At 36.4% G+C, this 17,114-nt stretch overlaps 1 protein-coding gene across 3 annotated transcripts in view; it reads right to left on the bottom strand.

Moving 5' to 3' along the window:
• Positions 1-17,114, bottom strand: part of LOC108970207 — a 52,405-nt gene that overhangs the window by 22,358 nt on the left and 12,933 nt on the right. For all 3 annotated transcript variants that reach the window (XM_018935469.1, XM_018935467.1, XM_018935470.1), the window contains exon 2: positions 12,500-13,478. In XM_018935469.1, coding sequence (XP_018791014.1) covers positions 12,500-12,788 — 289 coding nt within the window. In that variant the 5' untranslated portion in view covers positions 12,789-13,478. The remainder of the gene's footprint in view (positions 1-12,499; positions 13,479-17,114) is intronic.

Genomic DNA, 17,114 nt, shown 5'->3' on the forward strand with positions numbered 1-17,114 from the left:
TTTACACGATGCTAATGCACCGATTGCGACCGAATTAAAATTTAGAGCGCAATGAGTACTATCGATCAACCAGACTTGGCTCCGTGGGATTTTTTCTTATTCTGCAAACTGAAACTGCCGCTCTGTGTAACCCGTTTTCAGTCAATCGGGGAGATGAARCAAAATTYGCTGAAGGAGTGCTTATGAAAAGTGCTTCAAGGCATGGAAAACCCGTTAGCATAAGGATATTACATTTGGTGGGGATTACTTTGAAGGCGAAAAAATAAATATTGATGAATGCATAAATATTTAACATTTTGTTTACAATATCCTGGTATTTTTATGTCAAAATATACAAAGAATTGCAACTTTTAAATAYAAATGTTATAAATTTACTGRWAATTTTTTGTCACAATGTACATATGTGTAGATCAATAATTGTTTTTGTATGAGAAGTTCTTTTTTATCTGAAATAATTATTCATCTCAAGTGGTTACTATAAGTACACCTTTTATAATTAGGTCTATGTTCATTTTTGAACATGCACATGAGAAATTAATTTAAAATTTTTTTACATATCACATGTTCGAATGTACACACTGACATATATTTAAGAATGTTATTAGAATTTTGATCCGACAAGTAGTTCTGGCGATATAAGCTAATCAGGTCCTTAAACTTAAAATCCATTAATCTCGAAACGCTGTTTTCAGAGCCTGTAGGGAAAACTTCTCAGAACTTTTCTCACGACCTCTTAGATAAACTCGTCAGTTATTGATCGAAAGAATAAGACTTCGATAGTAATTTAATGCGTTTTTTGGACTGGCTGTGGATGAAGCAACTTAAATAATTAATTTCCAATTATGCATTTAAAGGCTCATGATATTACGTGTGAACACTTGTTTCAACTATTTATTCCCTAAAAGAATAAACTTGGTTGGGGAAGAACAAGCTTAACCTCCGTATCATTTATCGACATCATTAAACCAGTGAAGAAGGGCTCGATTAGGTTAGGTTAGATTGCTGATCACTCTGCAGCGTGGAGATCATATTTAAACTGTTATGTACAATCATTTGTGAATCCAGAGAGCATTGTTATTGGATATCAGCTATCGGCGAAAACGCCCTGAACCTATCAAAAATYTGCTTAGGTTTTTGATTTCTGGTTTTCCTACGCACATTTCTCCTGAATGTCTAAAAGTATGAGATCTTAAGGGTTTTTTTGACTTATGTCGAAGTATTGAGAGTATTATATCTCTTCTTCTTCCAAACAGCTGATGTAGTTGACATCCCGTAAGAGATTGAACCCTACCCCATGAATACCGATCGAACCGTGGCCTGGTAGAATACTCATTGAAAGGACTTAGCACTATTATAATTATATAGAAAATATTACAAGAGGACGCAATGAGCCATATTTTAACACATGTTTTTTGTTTCCTGAATTTTCCAAGCAAATCGAGAAAACTCTTGGTCCAAAACTGAGCTAAAAGGTCTTAAAATATGTTGAATGAAATTTGAAAGAAATTTCGAGTTTATTTATCTTTATAGTGAATATGTTTAAAAGATAATTAAACACAAGTAAGGAAGAGATAAGTAGGTTCCAATTTTGTTTCTTCTCATTTTAAAATATTATCAATTGGTCCATTTCTTCTAAAGTTTTCACGCTGTATATGGGTAAAAGAAAATATATAAAATTTTTTAAACTATTACCGCTACATATTATATAAAATTTTCCTTCGTTTTGATTTTTACCAAGAGTTAGTCATTAACAATATTTCCTACAGGGTCAGCAAAAACTGCATACGTATAACATATGCATGCAGAAATGCACTTGCATATGTATYATGTAAACACGAGCATACGCGGAATTAGCGACGTTATGCTTTACTTATACTCACATGTTCATATATACATAAATATATGTATGTAATGTAATATCTTTAAGCAAACCCCATATGATGCATTATTAAAGTTTGATGTGTATATTTCCTGTGAAATATAAGCCACACACACTCATATACAGAAAAAAACGAAGAAAGTCACTCCAAAAGGCAACAAAAAAACAGGAAAACTTCACTGGATATCTATTACAATAACGCCAAGRCAGTAAAGTGTGCACCCTAACACGAAAGACACCAAATAGACACAACAAAGGAATATAAAACTGTAAAAGGTCGTATGTTTTACTGACTAACCACTGGTTATCCGTCTAAAAAATGGACAGATGTTCTACTGAACAAACACGAGAGCCAAAAGACAGCAAATAAACAAATAAATCACATTTCACCGCATTTCGGTCGGGAATGCTTTTGGCGAGGACACAAAATAGTTGTTAGACAAGGATTGAAGGAAAATTCCCGACCCAAAAAATGGAAGCATATTGCAGTTTTTACTTTAGTTTTTCCGTTTTTCCAACACATTGCCGTAGTAAACGATTCAAAGAAACACACATATGTATGTATATAATGATATTCCCATACATTTTTTGTGGTTACTGCTTTCTCTTACACCCTTTTGCATAATTGCAAATATTTGAGCTTTGCAAAACAAATAAGGAAGTAGAGTTGTAAATTGGATAATAACGGTGTGAACACTATTGCCAGATTACTGAGCCTTAAGTACCATCAAGATAGGTGGGATGATTTCACATTCCTATCAAATTCCTCCTACTACCCTTATCATCAACCCTCTCACCTCACTAAGCTTAGCAGCGGCAATGAATTCAGTTCCCCGTTTCGTCGAAAAATTCAGATATTGCTACCATGGAGCAGGGAAAATTGTTACTTTTGAAATGCAAGAACTCTTAAAGATTGTCTTGAAAAATCTTTAATATATTTTAATAATTGCAGRCATGGTAATTAAGAAGACTTACACCAATTCAGCGCTGAGCTTCTTTCTTAGTGTGTTCGAGCTCAAATTGAGCTGAAGTCGTCGATGTAATCAAAACAAGCAGCAAAAACCATTGAGTAAAATCGTTCGAGTAAAAACATTGCCACTAAAAGGATGTGTTACTGCGAAACCAGCCGAAATCGGAAAAAGTTTTCCATACACAACTAGTAACTGGCGATTGACACACGTGATGCTTTGCTCCTAGGCATGAATCGAAACGGAATTGTCCGCATAGACTTAAGGCTTAAGGGTGTCATCTATGAAAAAAAAATTTGATCGAAAATGTCGAGTCTTTTTGGAACTCTTCAAGAGTTCATAAAGCGAAGCTACGTTGCTTGGAAAAGTTTGAACGCTTTCAATTTAAGATATCGACGTAAAATGTTGATCATAATGTGAGCGAATAAAAAAAATAACATGACAGCTTGACACGACTCATACGTGATCTGTCAAAAAAGGCTATTGAAAAAAGTACCTCTACTTGGATCACCCGTTACATGCTACAGTACTAATGARCTGCTTCTTGGTAAGAAAAGGTTGTGTCGAAAATTTTAAACCGATGTCTCAAAACTCCTCAATTTTCGCAATCCCTCTAGTTCCCGCATACACAGTCAGACGGACATGGCTAACACGACTCAGTTCGTCAGTGATACATTTTAGAAGATCTCCGACGTTTCCTTCTGAGTGTTACAAACTTTATAAACCCTCTTCAGGGTGCTAATTTGAAGCATTGTCTTCAGCATAAATTTGCTTCGAAAATTGAGTAAGACATTATATATGTACCTAAATCTTAAMAGCTTTTTGGAGGTTAAGCTAAGGATTTTCATGGAAGACGGCAAGCGTAAATTATTAAATATAATATTGTAAATWACGCTCATGAAAGGAAGTCAAACAGCCATACAAGTACCAGGGTATCTTAAACATTTAAGTTTGCTTAATTTTGTTTTCTTCATGTTTCTCTTTTTATATACTATACTTGCATGTATAAATATGTACATATATACATAGATGTACATGCATATATTAAATACTAGATCGCAGGCACGTACTAATGTGAGMACAAACTAAACTTCTCGTAGCTCTAATCCACCAAAGACCACAACTTTCAACGTGTTCAATACGCCGGATCTTCGCCAACAACAAAAATCAGTCGTCCACTTTTGGCTTGGCCGTACTCTCTCTTTTTCGAATGTCAGCCTGAAAACGTGTAAATTGTGCAATAAAACAAGATTTTAACGATTCAAAGAAATTTGATTAATTCCCCATAAATGGCAATTGCAATAATTCGCAATTTGCAGATTGCCACGAGTAAATACGAACATATACATATGTGTGTGCATACCAGTTATGTGTCAGCAGTGGCAACARGAAAAAAAGCCAAATTGCCACATGYTGTAAATAAGTTTCATTGCTGTCGCATAACACGCACAACGTGTTGGCATGCAATCGACTATTATGAGTGGAGACTGTCGAGACACTACACTAAATATTTATGTCTGTAGTGACCTAAAAGTAGTAAACGTGTGTCACGAGYAGCGGTTATTATTAATTGATTCTGGATTTTCGGGTTTTCGTGTTTAATTTCCAATTAATAGCTAACGGAAGATGAATTTGTATGTTTTTGATGCCACGAAAAGCTGGCATAACTGTACATAAAAAATACATATATATTTGCACACTGTAAATTAATTTATGTTTCTATGAACCACTTTTTTAACTACGAAAACTGCTTCGTAGATTACTTTTGTAAAGATTTCTTTTCGGCGAAGGTGAAGTCTTTTCTCGCGATTTCCTGACTTGATATTACGAAATCGAAGAAATTTAACAACCGCATACAAAAAGGAGAATACTTTAGTAAATAGTTCGAACTGGGATTCAGAAAGGATTATGAAGGCATTTTAAAGATCAACAACAACGATTGAACACTAGAAAATAGCCTCAATAAGGTCAATTGTAGGCCATTACAGTACACATATACAAGTTTGTATTAAATTCAATGAATAAACAAAAATCTTGGCAAATACTATATAATGTCCCCTGGTGGCGCCATCTATACTGGTGCGTTAGAATCACCTATCTTTATATATTGTCCAGTTAGAATTTCATGACATTTCATTGATTGCAAGTGAAGTTATTGCGTGTTTAGTTTTTTTTATTTTTTATTATTTATTTATTTTATTTTGTTGCAATTATTGTCCCTAGATGTCGACGCATGCTCCTTACTCGATTTTTAGTATTATTTCCGGATATTTTKACCTGCTAAGTCGATTGTTGTAAGTAAAAGAGACTGCTATTAACAGCCGATTTAAGCACACTTAATATTTAAATTTTTTATAATAAACGTGTCGTAATTTAATAGAACTAGGTGTATGTAAACATTATTGGTTCACTGTAAATGACGATCAACATGTTTAACTATCAAAGTCCGTGATCACCGGAATTCCATAAAAACTGTGAATTCATCAAAAATCGGAAGAAATCATCGTTGAAATTCATGGAAATGGAATTGAACAGCTCCAAAACATCGATTTATYGCATTTTGACCGCACATTTGGCCTTACGAAAGTTGTGTGCACGATTTGTTCCGCACAAATTGACTAACGACCAAAAGTTGCTCAGAATCCAACAATCGAGAGACGATTATTTGACCAMACACCACATTTCAACCATTAACCACTCCCCGTATTCACCTGATATGACCACGTGCRACTTCTTCCTTTTCGGAACAATACATTTGTCAAAGAAAGGAAAGCGTTATGCAGACTAGTTAGTCGATTTGTAAGAGAAGTTGAAATCCGCTGATATCTCCSTCATGGTAACATAAGGATTCTTAAGCTCTGTTTCTTCCGCTTTGTCGAAGTTCTCGTTATTAACAGGGGACGGACGACTCGCACGAAGCAAGTTTTCGATGACTTCATGAGCTTTACTGAATGCTTTGTCCCACTCAAATAYTTTCGTTCGTGAAAAATTTCGTGATTTGGGTTCTGCAACATTTTCAATGATTTCGTAGACGTAATTCCATTGGAAACACAAAATCTCAAACAAACTCATTCTTTATTTGATAAGGTAGCAGTAGATTTACTGTCCTGGGTGCAGCCTTCTTCAAAGAAGTTACCATYCACTCAGATAGCAAGACGGTGATAACAGTCCGTTCGGATTTGGTCAAGGGGTGYCTAAACTCACTATCAATAGCATCGAGTCTCTTTGTGCATTGGTAAGGATGCCAGGCCACAGCGGAAGCGCTTCACTAAAGCGAGCCTCCTACTTGAAGGCCATTTAAGTGAACATTGCCCTGTTGGCGTTGATGCTGTAAGGTAGAGGAAGACAAGATGGAAACAACTCAACACTTCCTTTTTGACTGTCTCGTGCTTGGAAGGTCAAAGCTTAAACACTTGGAAGCGCATACCTTCAGACATCCCATCGAACTGGCGGGAAAAGAAATTAACATTATTAACAATAGTTTACATGTTAACTCCATGTAGCAGTCCGCGTGTGATCTCTCTAGATCAGCCATCTAACCGTACCGTTGTTTATTATCTTTTTTCCATTCTAAAAATCAAAACAAAAATTTCGCGTCGTAAACAAACAGCTGACAATTATATTTTAATTGACATACAATTGAAGATCAAAGTTGAGAGAAACATTAAAAGGTGGCACCAATACAAGAAAGAGTTTTAATTGAGTCGGTTTGCGCGCCGATTTTGTGGACCAGTCCGAGTTGAATTCGATCAGATGATATATACACATTAATTGAGAGAAACTCTTATAATATAATTGGTGTATGAACCGGGAATGGTACAAATATCTCTTAACTTACTACTAAACTATGTTAATTGGTCTATAATTTTAAACTAAGAGATCAAAGTAACATAAATTGTATTCGCGGCTGAAATCTCTTTTCCTGAAAAGTATAAAAAAATTTTAATCAGATTCTCGCATGATCAGAAAAATTCTGGATATGCACTCTAGGCGAGTTCTAAACATTAAAAAGCACTTAACGAGATTTATTACAAATGATACAAAGCAAACTAACGGWACAATTCTCAATTGAAAGCCTTTTACCGTAATTTCAGCAACTCACGCATTTCCGCTCATGCAAATAATTACAAAGCACAAAGCGAAAGAAGATTATTATCCAAAAGTCAATACGAATTTGTTACGCTTATAGTTTGCCGCAGCGCTTCAAATTGTATTTATCTTTCATTGAAGACTGGCGGACTGCGAGCGATGCCTGAAATTGGCAGCTCCTCAACTATTTCGCACAACAAGCATTTGATTAATGATTGAAGCCAATATTTCTTCGCTTAATAAGTATACTTATATATATATATATTTATATATGTAACACCAACGAAGTAAGAAAAACGAAAATCAGAATTGATAAATGGGGGGAAAAAGCAAGTTAATTGTTGTTAACTTGACGCTATTTAGGYGTGCACAAGCACGCGAAGATGCCCGAGCGCCAACTGCGGGACGCTGTGGCAAGCAACAGGAAAAGAAATGAATTAAAAAGCCATAATACACACACATACAAAAAGTGAGTTGTAATAAAAAATCATTAAAAAAACACAATAGCAACAAAAAAAATTTGATGCACTTTCCGACGCAGTGAAGTGAGTGGCGACGGCACTCAACACGGTTGCAGCAAACAGCAAAAGTGATAGCTATAACAGTGCCAACAACACCATCTTCATCAACAACCGGCAGCAACAACAACAGCACCAACACATACTGCTACAGCTACGTCGCGCGCTATTCTCCTGTCCATCGCCAAGCCACCGCAYGGGGAACATAACCCATCAACGTCAACTTTATGGCAAATAATATCGCCGTCATCAATGCTGGCGGTTGAGGATATCCTCAGCACTCAACGACGCATTTTAATATTCACATTCACCCAGACGCGCATTGCAACGGGTTATATATATATTTATACAGTGACGGACATTTAAATAAGATGGATGGATTTGAAATACCAAGCTYCTAGCAAATTTCTCCACAATTTTATCTTGTTTTTGAAGTTGAAGTTTTCTATAAATTTTAGGTCTGCCCATTTACTGACGATGGAGTTGCGGATGCGAAGAAGCCATTGGAGGAGAGCTTTTCTACGGACGGGTCAAAGCTTGGGGGGAAAATTGGGAGAGGTTTACATCCGGAGCTCTCTATCAATTTCAGCTTAAGACTTCATAACTATTGCAGCGTTTTCCATGCCGAAGTTGCAGCCATGAAGGTAGCAATRAATTTACTGCTCCGGAGTGCAGCCTCCTTCAGAGAAGTGACCAACCAATCAAATATCAGGGTAGCGATATTAGCCTTGAACTCATTAACAGTGCGTTGAGGGTCGAGGAGTACATCACCTCGCTATCAGTAGCATYGAGTCTCTATGTGATAAAACTGGTCATAACAAAATAGCAGACAATTGTAAAACTRATGAGCTAGCAAAGAAATACACCCAAGATCCGCTACCAGTAGAGTGGGAGCGGGTCGGGACACCCGTATCCTCTTGTTTTCTAATACTATTAATCTGGTCTTCGCGGGAGATTGTCCAGCACTAGGCCACCATCGGTATAAAAGCTCTATCGATCACAAGAGATCTAGTCATCTCTTGGCCCTCTGTAAGGCTATCCCATCCTTAGTTGTGGAGGTTTTAACAGGCCATTACCTGATTGGCGTCCATACTGAAGGGCTGGGAATCTTACCAGAGCCATCTACAGAAACTGTAKGGAAGAAGACGAGATGAAAACAATTCAAAACTTCCTTCTTGACTRCCTCGCCTTTGTAAGATCAAGGCTTAAACACTTAAGAGCGCATATATATACCCGTCCGATCTTTCCCTATGCAAGTCTGGATATTGGGAGGGCAACGTTGGACCAGAAGCTATAGGCTGCCATACAAACTGAACGATTAAAATATCTTCATGACACTAAGAATGGGTTATTACTCAAGGGAACGGTACAATCTTCAAAGCAATTGTTCAGATCGGCTAACTATGGCATATATCTGACATACAAACTGAGAAATCAAAGTCAAGTTCTTGTGTTTAACTTTTTSATTACTGAAGGGAATTTCACAGTAAATCTGAGATTACCGTTTTTATTGTTGATAATTCTTTTCCATCGAATGTTACTGGGTTAAGTGTTCCTAATTTTTTTTTCGCGAATGTATGTGTATATAGCTGAGATAGTCATCCATTCACTTGTGCAGCAGCAGAGAACACCAGTGATATGCATCGCTGGCTGCGCTGTGCGGCGCTGGCGACAAGGCAAGTGTGCAGCATTTTGTTGCAAGTACTCACATGTGCATCATCTAGACAGGGTAGGGCGTGTGTGAAGTGCGTCTGGATATATGTGGTAACAAGTATTCTAGCTTATGCTTATTCTTTGCATTAATAGAACGTGAACAAGTGTTGAATATGAAGTTGAAAGTATGTTGATAATGTAGAATTATGCGCCAATTGTTGTTTTTGTTGCGGTTGGGTGACTACTCACAGTTTTACGTAGCGTTGCATGTTCATCGGTACTTTGTTGTAGCGGTGTTGCACAAAGTGGCTACACTCCACGCACACCTAACGTCCCAACCGTTCAACTGCCTCACTTGCCGCCACTAAACCACTGCGACTTGCGCCATTAAAAAACGTTAGCGGCCGCGACGGCGTTTATGTGTGCGCTGACCATGGCCGTGTGCAGTGGACCCCTGAGCACACACACAAATACACATGTACTGCAGCAAACTTAAGCGGCAGTATTTAAGTGCATGCCACCCGTAATCTACTAATTCACATGCACATAACRGCGTTGCTGGCGAGTGGCACATTTGCATAGTTATTGCCATTGCAAGTGCCATTTGACTGTGAGCTGTGAATGCCAGCCCATAAGATCAAATAGGTGTACATGTATGTATGTATGGAAGTAGTTATAAGCACGTACATATGTGCGTGTACAATGATTTATGTGCTTTCAAAAAGGAGTGGCGATTATGCTTGCATACAAGACACACAAGGCGACCGCCTCGGCCGCTTCTAATGCATCCGTATTTTTAGTACCAATTTAATTCGCTCGTTTATTGCACATACAAACGAGACATATGTTTATCAAATATTTCCATGAACAGCGCGCCGAAAATTTATTTGCTCGTCTCACGAACACTCGAAGGCAGTTCAGCTGGCGTTGGGAAATGGTTAAAGATATGGAGATAAAAGCAAAGAGGGCGGGTGGGCAGGTTAAAATCGAGTGCAATAGAAGTGTGTATAACTAGTGGAAATTAGGTGAATAMGTAAGAATATGTTTTACAAGAATTGCAACATTATACGAGCGAGGCAAACCATTTTATCTTTAAAAATTGGAAATCCTYGACCYCTTTCCTTTTCTATGAAATTTCGAAGGTAAATAAAAGGGATAAATATTTCTCCTTGAAAGTCAACGGATACGAGTTTCTAAAAAATTACCATCACTACCTAATATGGCTGAGAAATCGATTGCTTAAAATGATTTACAATATAAAAGACTTACACGTCAAATGGAGTAGAAAGATGTTAGGTCGTTCCGCTCCAAAATTTTCTGATAATCTTTGAAGTTAAGAAACACGCCTTGTGTAAAATGTAAAATTAAAAACAAATATGTTTTCTATATTTCTATACCCTTAAACATAACATACCAAAATTGTAAATCGATATCTCAAATAGTGATTGAGTGACAGCCCTCTTAACACTTGCCCTAAATTTGTTTTTTAAAATTAAAAATAATGTAAAATTCAACGCCGCCATTTTGTCAATTGTTATGCCCCGACTTATGCTTTAGGACTTTCCATTTTAGTTTCTATAATTCGTACACATGGGAATGATTATTTTCAATCATTTAATGTATTGCAATGCTAAAATTGGCTTTTGTAATACTTTTTATTAGCCCTCAGTATAAACTTATTAACATTACTTTTAATAGTTTAATAAAAACATTGGTCTTGTAAACCAAAACGTACACATGGGAATGATTAGTTTTCAATCATTTAGTGTATTGCAATGCTAAAATTGGCTTTTGTAATACTTTTTATTAGCCCTCAGTATAAACTTATTAACATTAGTTTTAATAGTTTAATAAAAACATTGGTCTTGTAAACCAAAATAATATGCTGCCTTTTAAAACTTCAAGAGAAAAAAAATAACTTTATCMTTAATCCCCAAAATTAATATTTTAAATAAACTACCTACTAATAAGGTATAACGGTCACAAAGTTTGGAACACCCATGTAAATCATCAGCATAACGAGATATACCCATTCTGTTCATTTTTATCCCTTAGTTTTTGAGCTATCGATGACTTTTTCATCCCAAAAAGCTGCTTGGAGCACTACAGAAATGCTACAGAATAACATATAGCTGTCATACAAACCGATCGGTCATAATCAGGTTCTTGTAAGATATATTTTGTGTTGGCAAAGGATATTATAGCTTCGACACCGAACCGAATTTATCATTTTTTATCCTCAATATCCTCTAATAGCGATTTTGTTTCGGTTTCAGCCTTGAGAATTTCGAAATTAATACAGCAGTGGGGTACATTTTTTTAGACGCCGCACGTAACTCGAAATATATWAAATTGTTTTTTTGTTTTAATGTATATGCACATATATTTTGCATTACTGTGGGCAAAAATAGAAAAACTTTTTAAGTTAAATTTCAAAGGAAAATCTATTCGTTGAAAAAAATTTTTTTTTCCTATTTTTGTATGACTATCAGCAATATCTGCGCCAAGTTTCATATTRAAATAATCATTAGTGTTTAGTATGCGCTTGTCTTTTTGAAGTACATAAAGTGCCCAGGACGACCATCAACATCCACTGATGATCAACACGTCAATGAAATTGTGTTTGAGAATCGAACATTAACAGTCATTGCAGGAATATCTAAAGGATCAATATCAACCATTTTAAAAGATGAAAGCACGTTTGGTTCAAAGTCAATAAATTATTTCGAAAAACACGGTCGCGTTAACGTCTGAAACATTGCTTTCCAACTAYCAGGTTATCATGAAACGTATTATTACTGGCAATGAGTATTGTATCTGTGATTGCGACCCAGAAAAGGCGATCAATGGGCCTAATAGCKTGGCAAWCCGAGTCAAAGCAAGTCAAAAATCRAGGTGGAGAGTTTTCTTCGATTAGYGAAGTGTGGTGCACTCCGAATTCCTTCCGACCWTCAACAAGGAAAAGTATTTGAGTATTGAGTATAATTCGCTATTTTTGCAGGTTAAGGTGAGAATAAATTTCAGTTTCATTAAAACTAAAAATAATTACTAAGTACAATTTTTGTTACTCCAGTTTTTCTTTCCATTTTTTTTCTCTAAACTGAGAACAATTTAAGTTTAAAATATTTTGCCTCATAAAAACCAAACGTTCAGTGCTTCGATTGCAATTGGAAGTTGAAAATGTGCCGCTACCACAAACGTAGCAAATTGTGTATGCTAAAGCAAAAGTTAAACTACAATTACCCAATACTCGCCTAGCCTTTCTCACCGAAAGGTCTTTATAGAAATTGCTGCCATTAACTTAATGCGCCCGCGAGCAAATACGAGGATAATAGAAAATTTCTTTGCTGGCAAAGAAACTACGTGAAAACATTCTCACACTGCTTACTTACCACGCTGGTTGCAATTTGCTGACGCTGTTGTTGTCGTTGTTATGCTGCCATTATTGCCAATATTTGAATTTGAATTCGATGAATTACTGTAGAAATTATTTGTGTGGTTCGTGTGACCATTCGAGTTTCTATTTGACGGCGTCAACGGCGATCTCATGCCGTTGTCAACATCGGTGCCCGCAACAATGGCGTTGCCGTTGCCGGTGGCACCAACGGCTGCAACGTGACCGGCCACTTCGTTGGCGGTTGTGGTGTTTGTATTGATGTCAGCCTGTTTGGTTGTTGTCATTATTGCTGCTGTTAGTTGTGCAGTTGCAAGGCCTGGTAGGCACCGTGGCAGACAGGCGTGTAGTTATTTGTTGTTTTCAGTTGGCCGTTATTTGCTGTTCGTTGCCGTTGCCGTTGTATTGACCGGCAACGTTCAACACCCTTATTTGTTGCAGCTAAATGTGGACCTCACCGGCAATTGGTGGTGGCACACCAGCAAACAAAATTGTAATAACACAAGTTGGCAAAATTGGCGAAAGGAAAAAAGTCGTCGCTGCAATATCTTTTATCTATAACACTAACGGTTTTTTGGTTGCAACTTTTTTGTTGTTCTTTTTGTTGCTAAAACGGGGCATAATATTTTTCGCTTTGTTTGTTGTGTGTTGTTTTTGTCAAGGTGTTGCAACAATCATGCAAATTGCGCGCGCAAACTGCAATTGTTTGTTGTTGTAAATTTTGTTGGCCTTTTGGTGTCTGGCTGTGTTCGGCGTTGCCAATTGCTCTGGCAGCTGTTACGCTTTTTACTAGTGTTTATTTTACACTCGTTGTTGTTGCTGTGTCATTACCGCAAGTACACTGGTACTCAAAATATTTGTTGGTTTTTATTGTTTTTAGTTTTGTGTTTCCTTTGGGCTAGCGCTTAAATTGCCGGTTTATTATTTTTGGCTTTCAATAAACAAATTTCACTTTCCACTTCAATTCAATGTTTACCCTGAAATTAAAGCGTGAAATATGTGTTAGTGATCTTATGCAAAACAAGTATAATTATATACAATTCGAAGCAGAGAATTTCAAAGTACTAATACTTGTGTTTGTAGACATTTTTTAGGTCTACATTTGTTTATACGCAAATCGCTAATTGGTTTCGCTAATAGTTAGCACGCTTGCTTGTTAAGTATATGTTTTACAGCGATAAGTAGCAGATTACCCACTCGTGTTTAAAAATAGCTACATACAAGTAAGGAAGAACTAAGGTCGGGAATAACTGAAAGTTTCATACTCTTGTAACTTTCCAGGATTGAAGCCAGGGAAATGCCTGGGTACGTAAGACCTGCTAGTTGTATGGGGTCTAGAGCAAGTTTCACCCGATTTCATTCATTCTAAGCACAAATATGCAACGTTATAAGAAAAACAAGCTCTTTCAATTTTATTAAGATAACTATCATATTGGCCGATATGCAATATAAAGTTTGAAAATCTCTATATTAGGTAAATGGAGGCTAAAGGAAGTATTGACACGATTCAACCCATTTGTAGCGCACAGACATAGTAAAAGAGAGAAAGAAAAGAAATTCTGTTGGAGTTTCAATTATAAATCTGACACATTTTCCAATATTTTCGGCTAGAAGTCAAATACAGATACTAGGGTTTTCAAAACGACGCTACAAAAATAGAACGGCGCCATATTTTTTCAGCTGTTTTGACATTTCTCTTTACTAAGGTTTGCCATTTCATTAGGGATAGATATAGGATCCAACAACGTGTCGAAATTATTACAACTTACTAGCGAAATTCGGAGTCAGTGGCCTCAACTTCAAGAGCGTTACGTCCAATTTATAGTAGTCATAATTGTTCTGTCAGATCATCAATTGAGCGTCTAGTGTAAAAATTTGTATCCACAGGCACAGTACAAAATGTTCCCGTGCGAGTGAGACGAGAATATTGCTGCCGCTAGCGCCTCAACTGAGGAAGACCCAAATCAGTCTCCCACACGTCGTTCTCAACCGTTGCGTACCTCTGTGACATCATTACAAGATCAAATTGACGCAAGAACTAAAGCCGCTTGACAACCAGAATCGTCGTATGTTCGTGAATTGGGCTAAGCAACATGCTTCGAATTTTCATCGAAAAATCATCTGTAGCGATGAGTCTCATTTCTGGCTGAATTTCTTCGTCAATAAGCAAAATATGCGTTATTGGGCAGGCAGCAATCCAAACGTACTCCATGAGTCTCCACCGCACATCCACGTAACAATCGATTTTTGAAAACCAAGTTTGGTGAATATGTTATCTCAAGAAATATACTTTCACAAGAATAAAGAACTTCATTGCTGTTTTTGTATATGTCACGATTAGTTTTAGGTGACATGTACCACCGTTAGGTGAACAAACGAGTATGCAGCAACATGTTTAGTTTAAAATAGACATACGTACTTTATATGTACATTTAAAATATTTTAATTGAAGTATTACTTATTAATTTTTTCGTAAAACAGTTCGAATTTTGTTCTGTAACTTTATAATGAAAGCATAAATGAATTTGTAAATAGGGGCAAAGGGCTTAATAAAATAGATTACCTGATCAAATTTGACCTGGATTAATCCGTTTAAACTGCGCTCGCAAATTAAATCGATAAAAAAATTGTTTTAGATTGGTACAAAGCTTTTGATGTTCGGATGAAATTTTTTTGACTTATTCATCATGTCAGAAAAAATAACACGAATTTTGCGGAGATTACTTTGTTACGAACATAAATAATTGAGTAACATTAAGTATTCCAAGAAGATCGAAAACTTGCACCACGTGAGTCGCCAATCCACCTCCCTTAGTGAAAGATGATCGAATAAGATAAAGAAATAGAAAATTATTGCGTTGGCGTGGGAAAGAGCTTCCCCGCTTAAAATTTCTTATAGATCAACTAAACACATTTTGGTTAATATTTTGGGCAACAAGTGTACCAATACTAAATTGGTAGCGAGAGACTTAAGTATTTTTAAAGACGATGTTGAGGAGAGGTCACAAAAGAGAGTAAATTTAACAAACACGTCATTGATGCATGAGAATGTCGAGACTGTCCAAGAGTTTCGCGAATAGTGCTCTAAAAATGAGCCGAAATCGAAAAAATTCGCTAAAGGCACTGAAGCCCATCCCAGCCGAGACTTATAACAATTGTGTAGAAAATTGGACAAAGCGCTATGCATATTATTAGGGTATTGTTTTCTATTATTACAACTATACCAATGCAACCCAGTCGAAAATTTGTATTCCAACTAAATCAACTCATCCTATGTCGTTATCTTAACTGAGTCAGTTTATAGAATCATACCCGTAATTAGATTAGATATATTTTGTGATCTTTTTAGAACTTGTCTACTGGTGACCTGCTCAAACTCCTGTAAATAAGTTTAAGCTTTAAAATATGGCATAAAGCCGCCAGCATTTCAAAGCGAGAACTAAATCTCGTTTGAACGATTTGATATTGATGTGATCGTTTACTTTAAATCTATGGTTAACGATAAATTAATCACCTCTTGCCAATTTTTTTCTTGCCTAATTCGCCTAGATTACGGTTGAGTGAAGGTTGTGTGCAACATTTTATATCGATATCTCAAAGCCTGAAGATTTGACTAAGTCCACTCAGTTCGTCACGCTGATCAATTATATATACGTTTCCTTCTGGATGTTAGAAAAATGTGGCAAAATTAAATGCCCTATTCAGGATATAAAAAGTCCGAGCATCCAAAAGCATTTACATTTATGTATGTATTATGTTAATCGGCAGCCTAAATCCGTTCCGCTGCAAACTCAGTCTTAAGTGTGACCTTTTCGTACCCTGGAGAGGATATATTAAGTTTGTCACGAAGTTTGTAACGCCCAGAAGGAAGGGTCGGAGAACCTATAAAGTATATATATAAATGATCAGTATGTTGAGCTGAGTCGATGTATATATTCGAACTAGTCCCTCCGTTTTTAAGATATTGTTTTGAAATTTTGCAAACGTCATTTCCTCATCAAGAAGCTGCTCATTTGTCGGAACTGCCGTTATCAGACCACTATAACATATAGCTGCCCTACAAACTGAAGTTCTTGTATGGAACACTTTCACATTTGACAATGTATCTTCACGAAATTTGGTATAGATTATTTTCTAAAGCAACAATGTAATCTTCGAAGAAATTGTTCAGATCGGCTTACTAAAGCTTATAGCTACCGCACAAACTGTACGATCGCATTCAAGCGAAAACTTTTGCATTTGACGTGGTATCTTCACAAAATTTGACATGGATTACTGCTTAAGGTAATAATATAATCTCCAAAAAAATTGTTCAGATCGGATTACTATAGCGTATAGCTTCCATATAAACTGAACACAGAGTTACTAAAAGAGATGCACCTGTGAAGGGTATATTAGTTTCTGTGCAGCCGAAGTTAACGTTTAAAAAATCCCATCAATTAAAATTATTAACTTTAAGTGACAAGCATTTTAACAATGGCACCGGGAAATGCTATTTAAGAGATTTCCTTTTGATTCCGCATTTTTATTTCAATATTTTTTCATTCGTTTTCCTATGCATTTACACACTTATGTACATACTTGTATAATACATTGTTGTTGTCGTACAAAAT

Source organism: Bactrocera latifrons, unplaced genomic scaffold (assembly GCF_001853355.1).
Source record: "Bactrocera latifrons isolate USDA-ARS-PBARC rearing strain unplaced genomic scaffold, ASM185335v1 scaffold_29, whole genome shotgun sequence".
Classification (NCBI taxonomy): Eukaryota; Metazoa; Arthropoda; class Insecta; order Diptera; family Tephritidae; genus Bactrocera; species Bactrocera latifrons.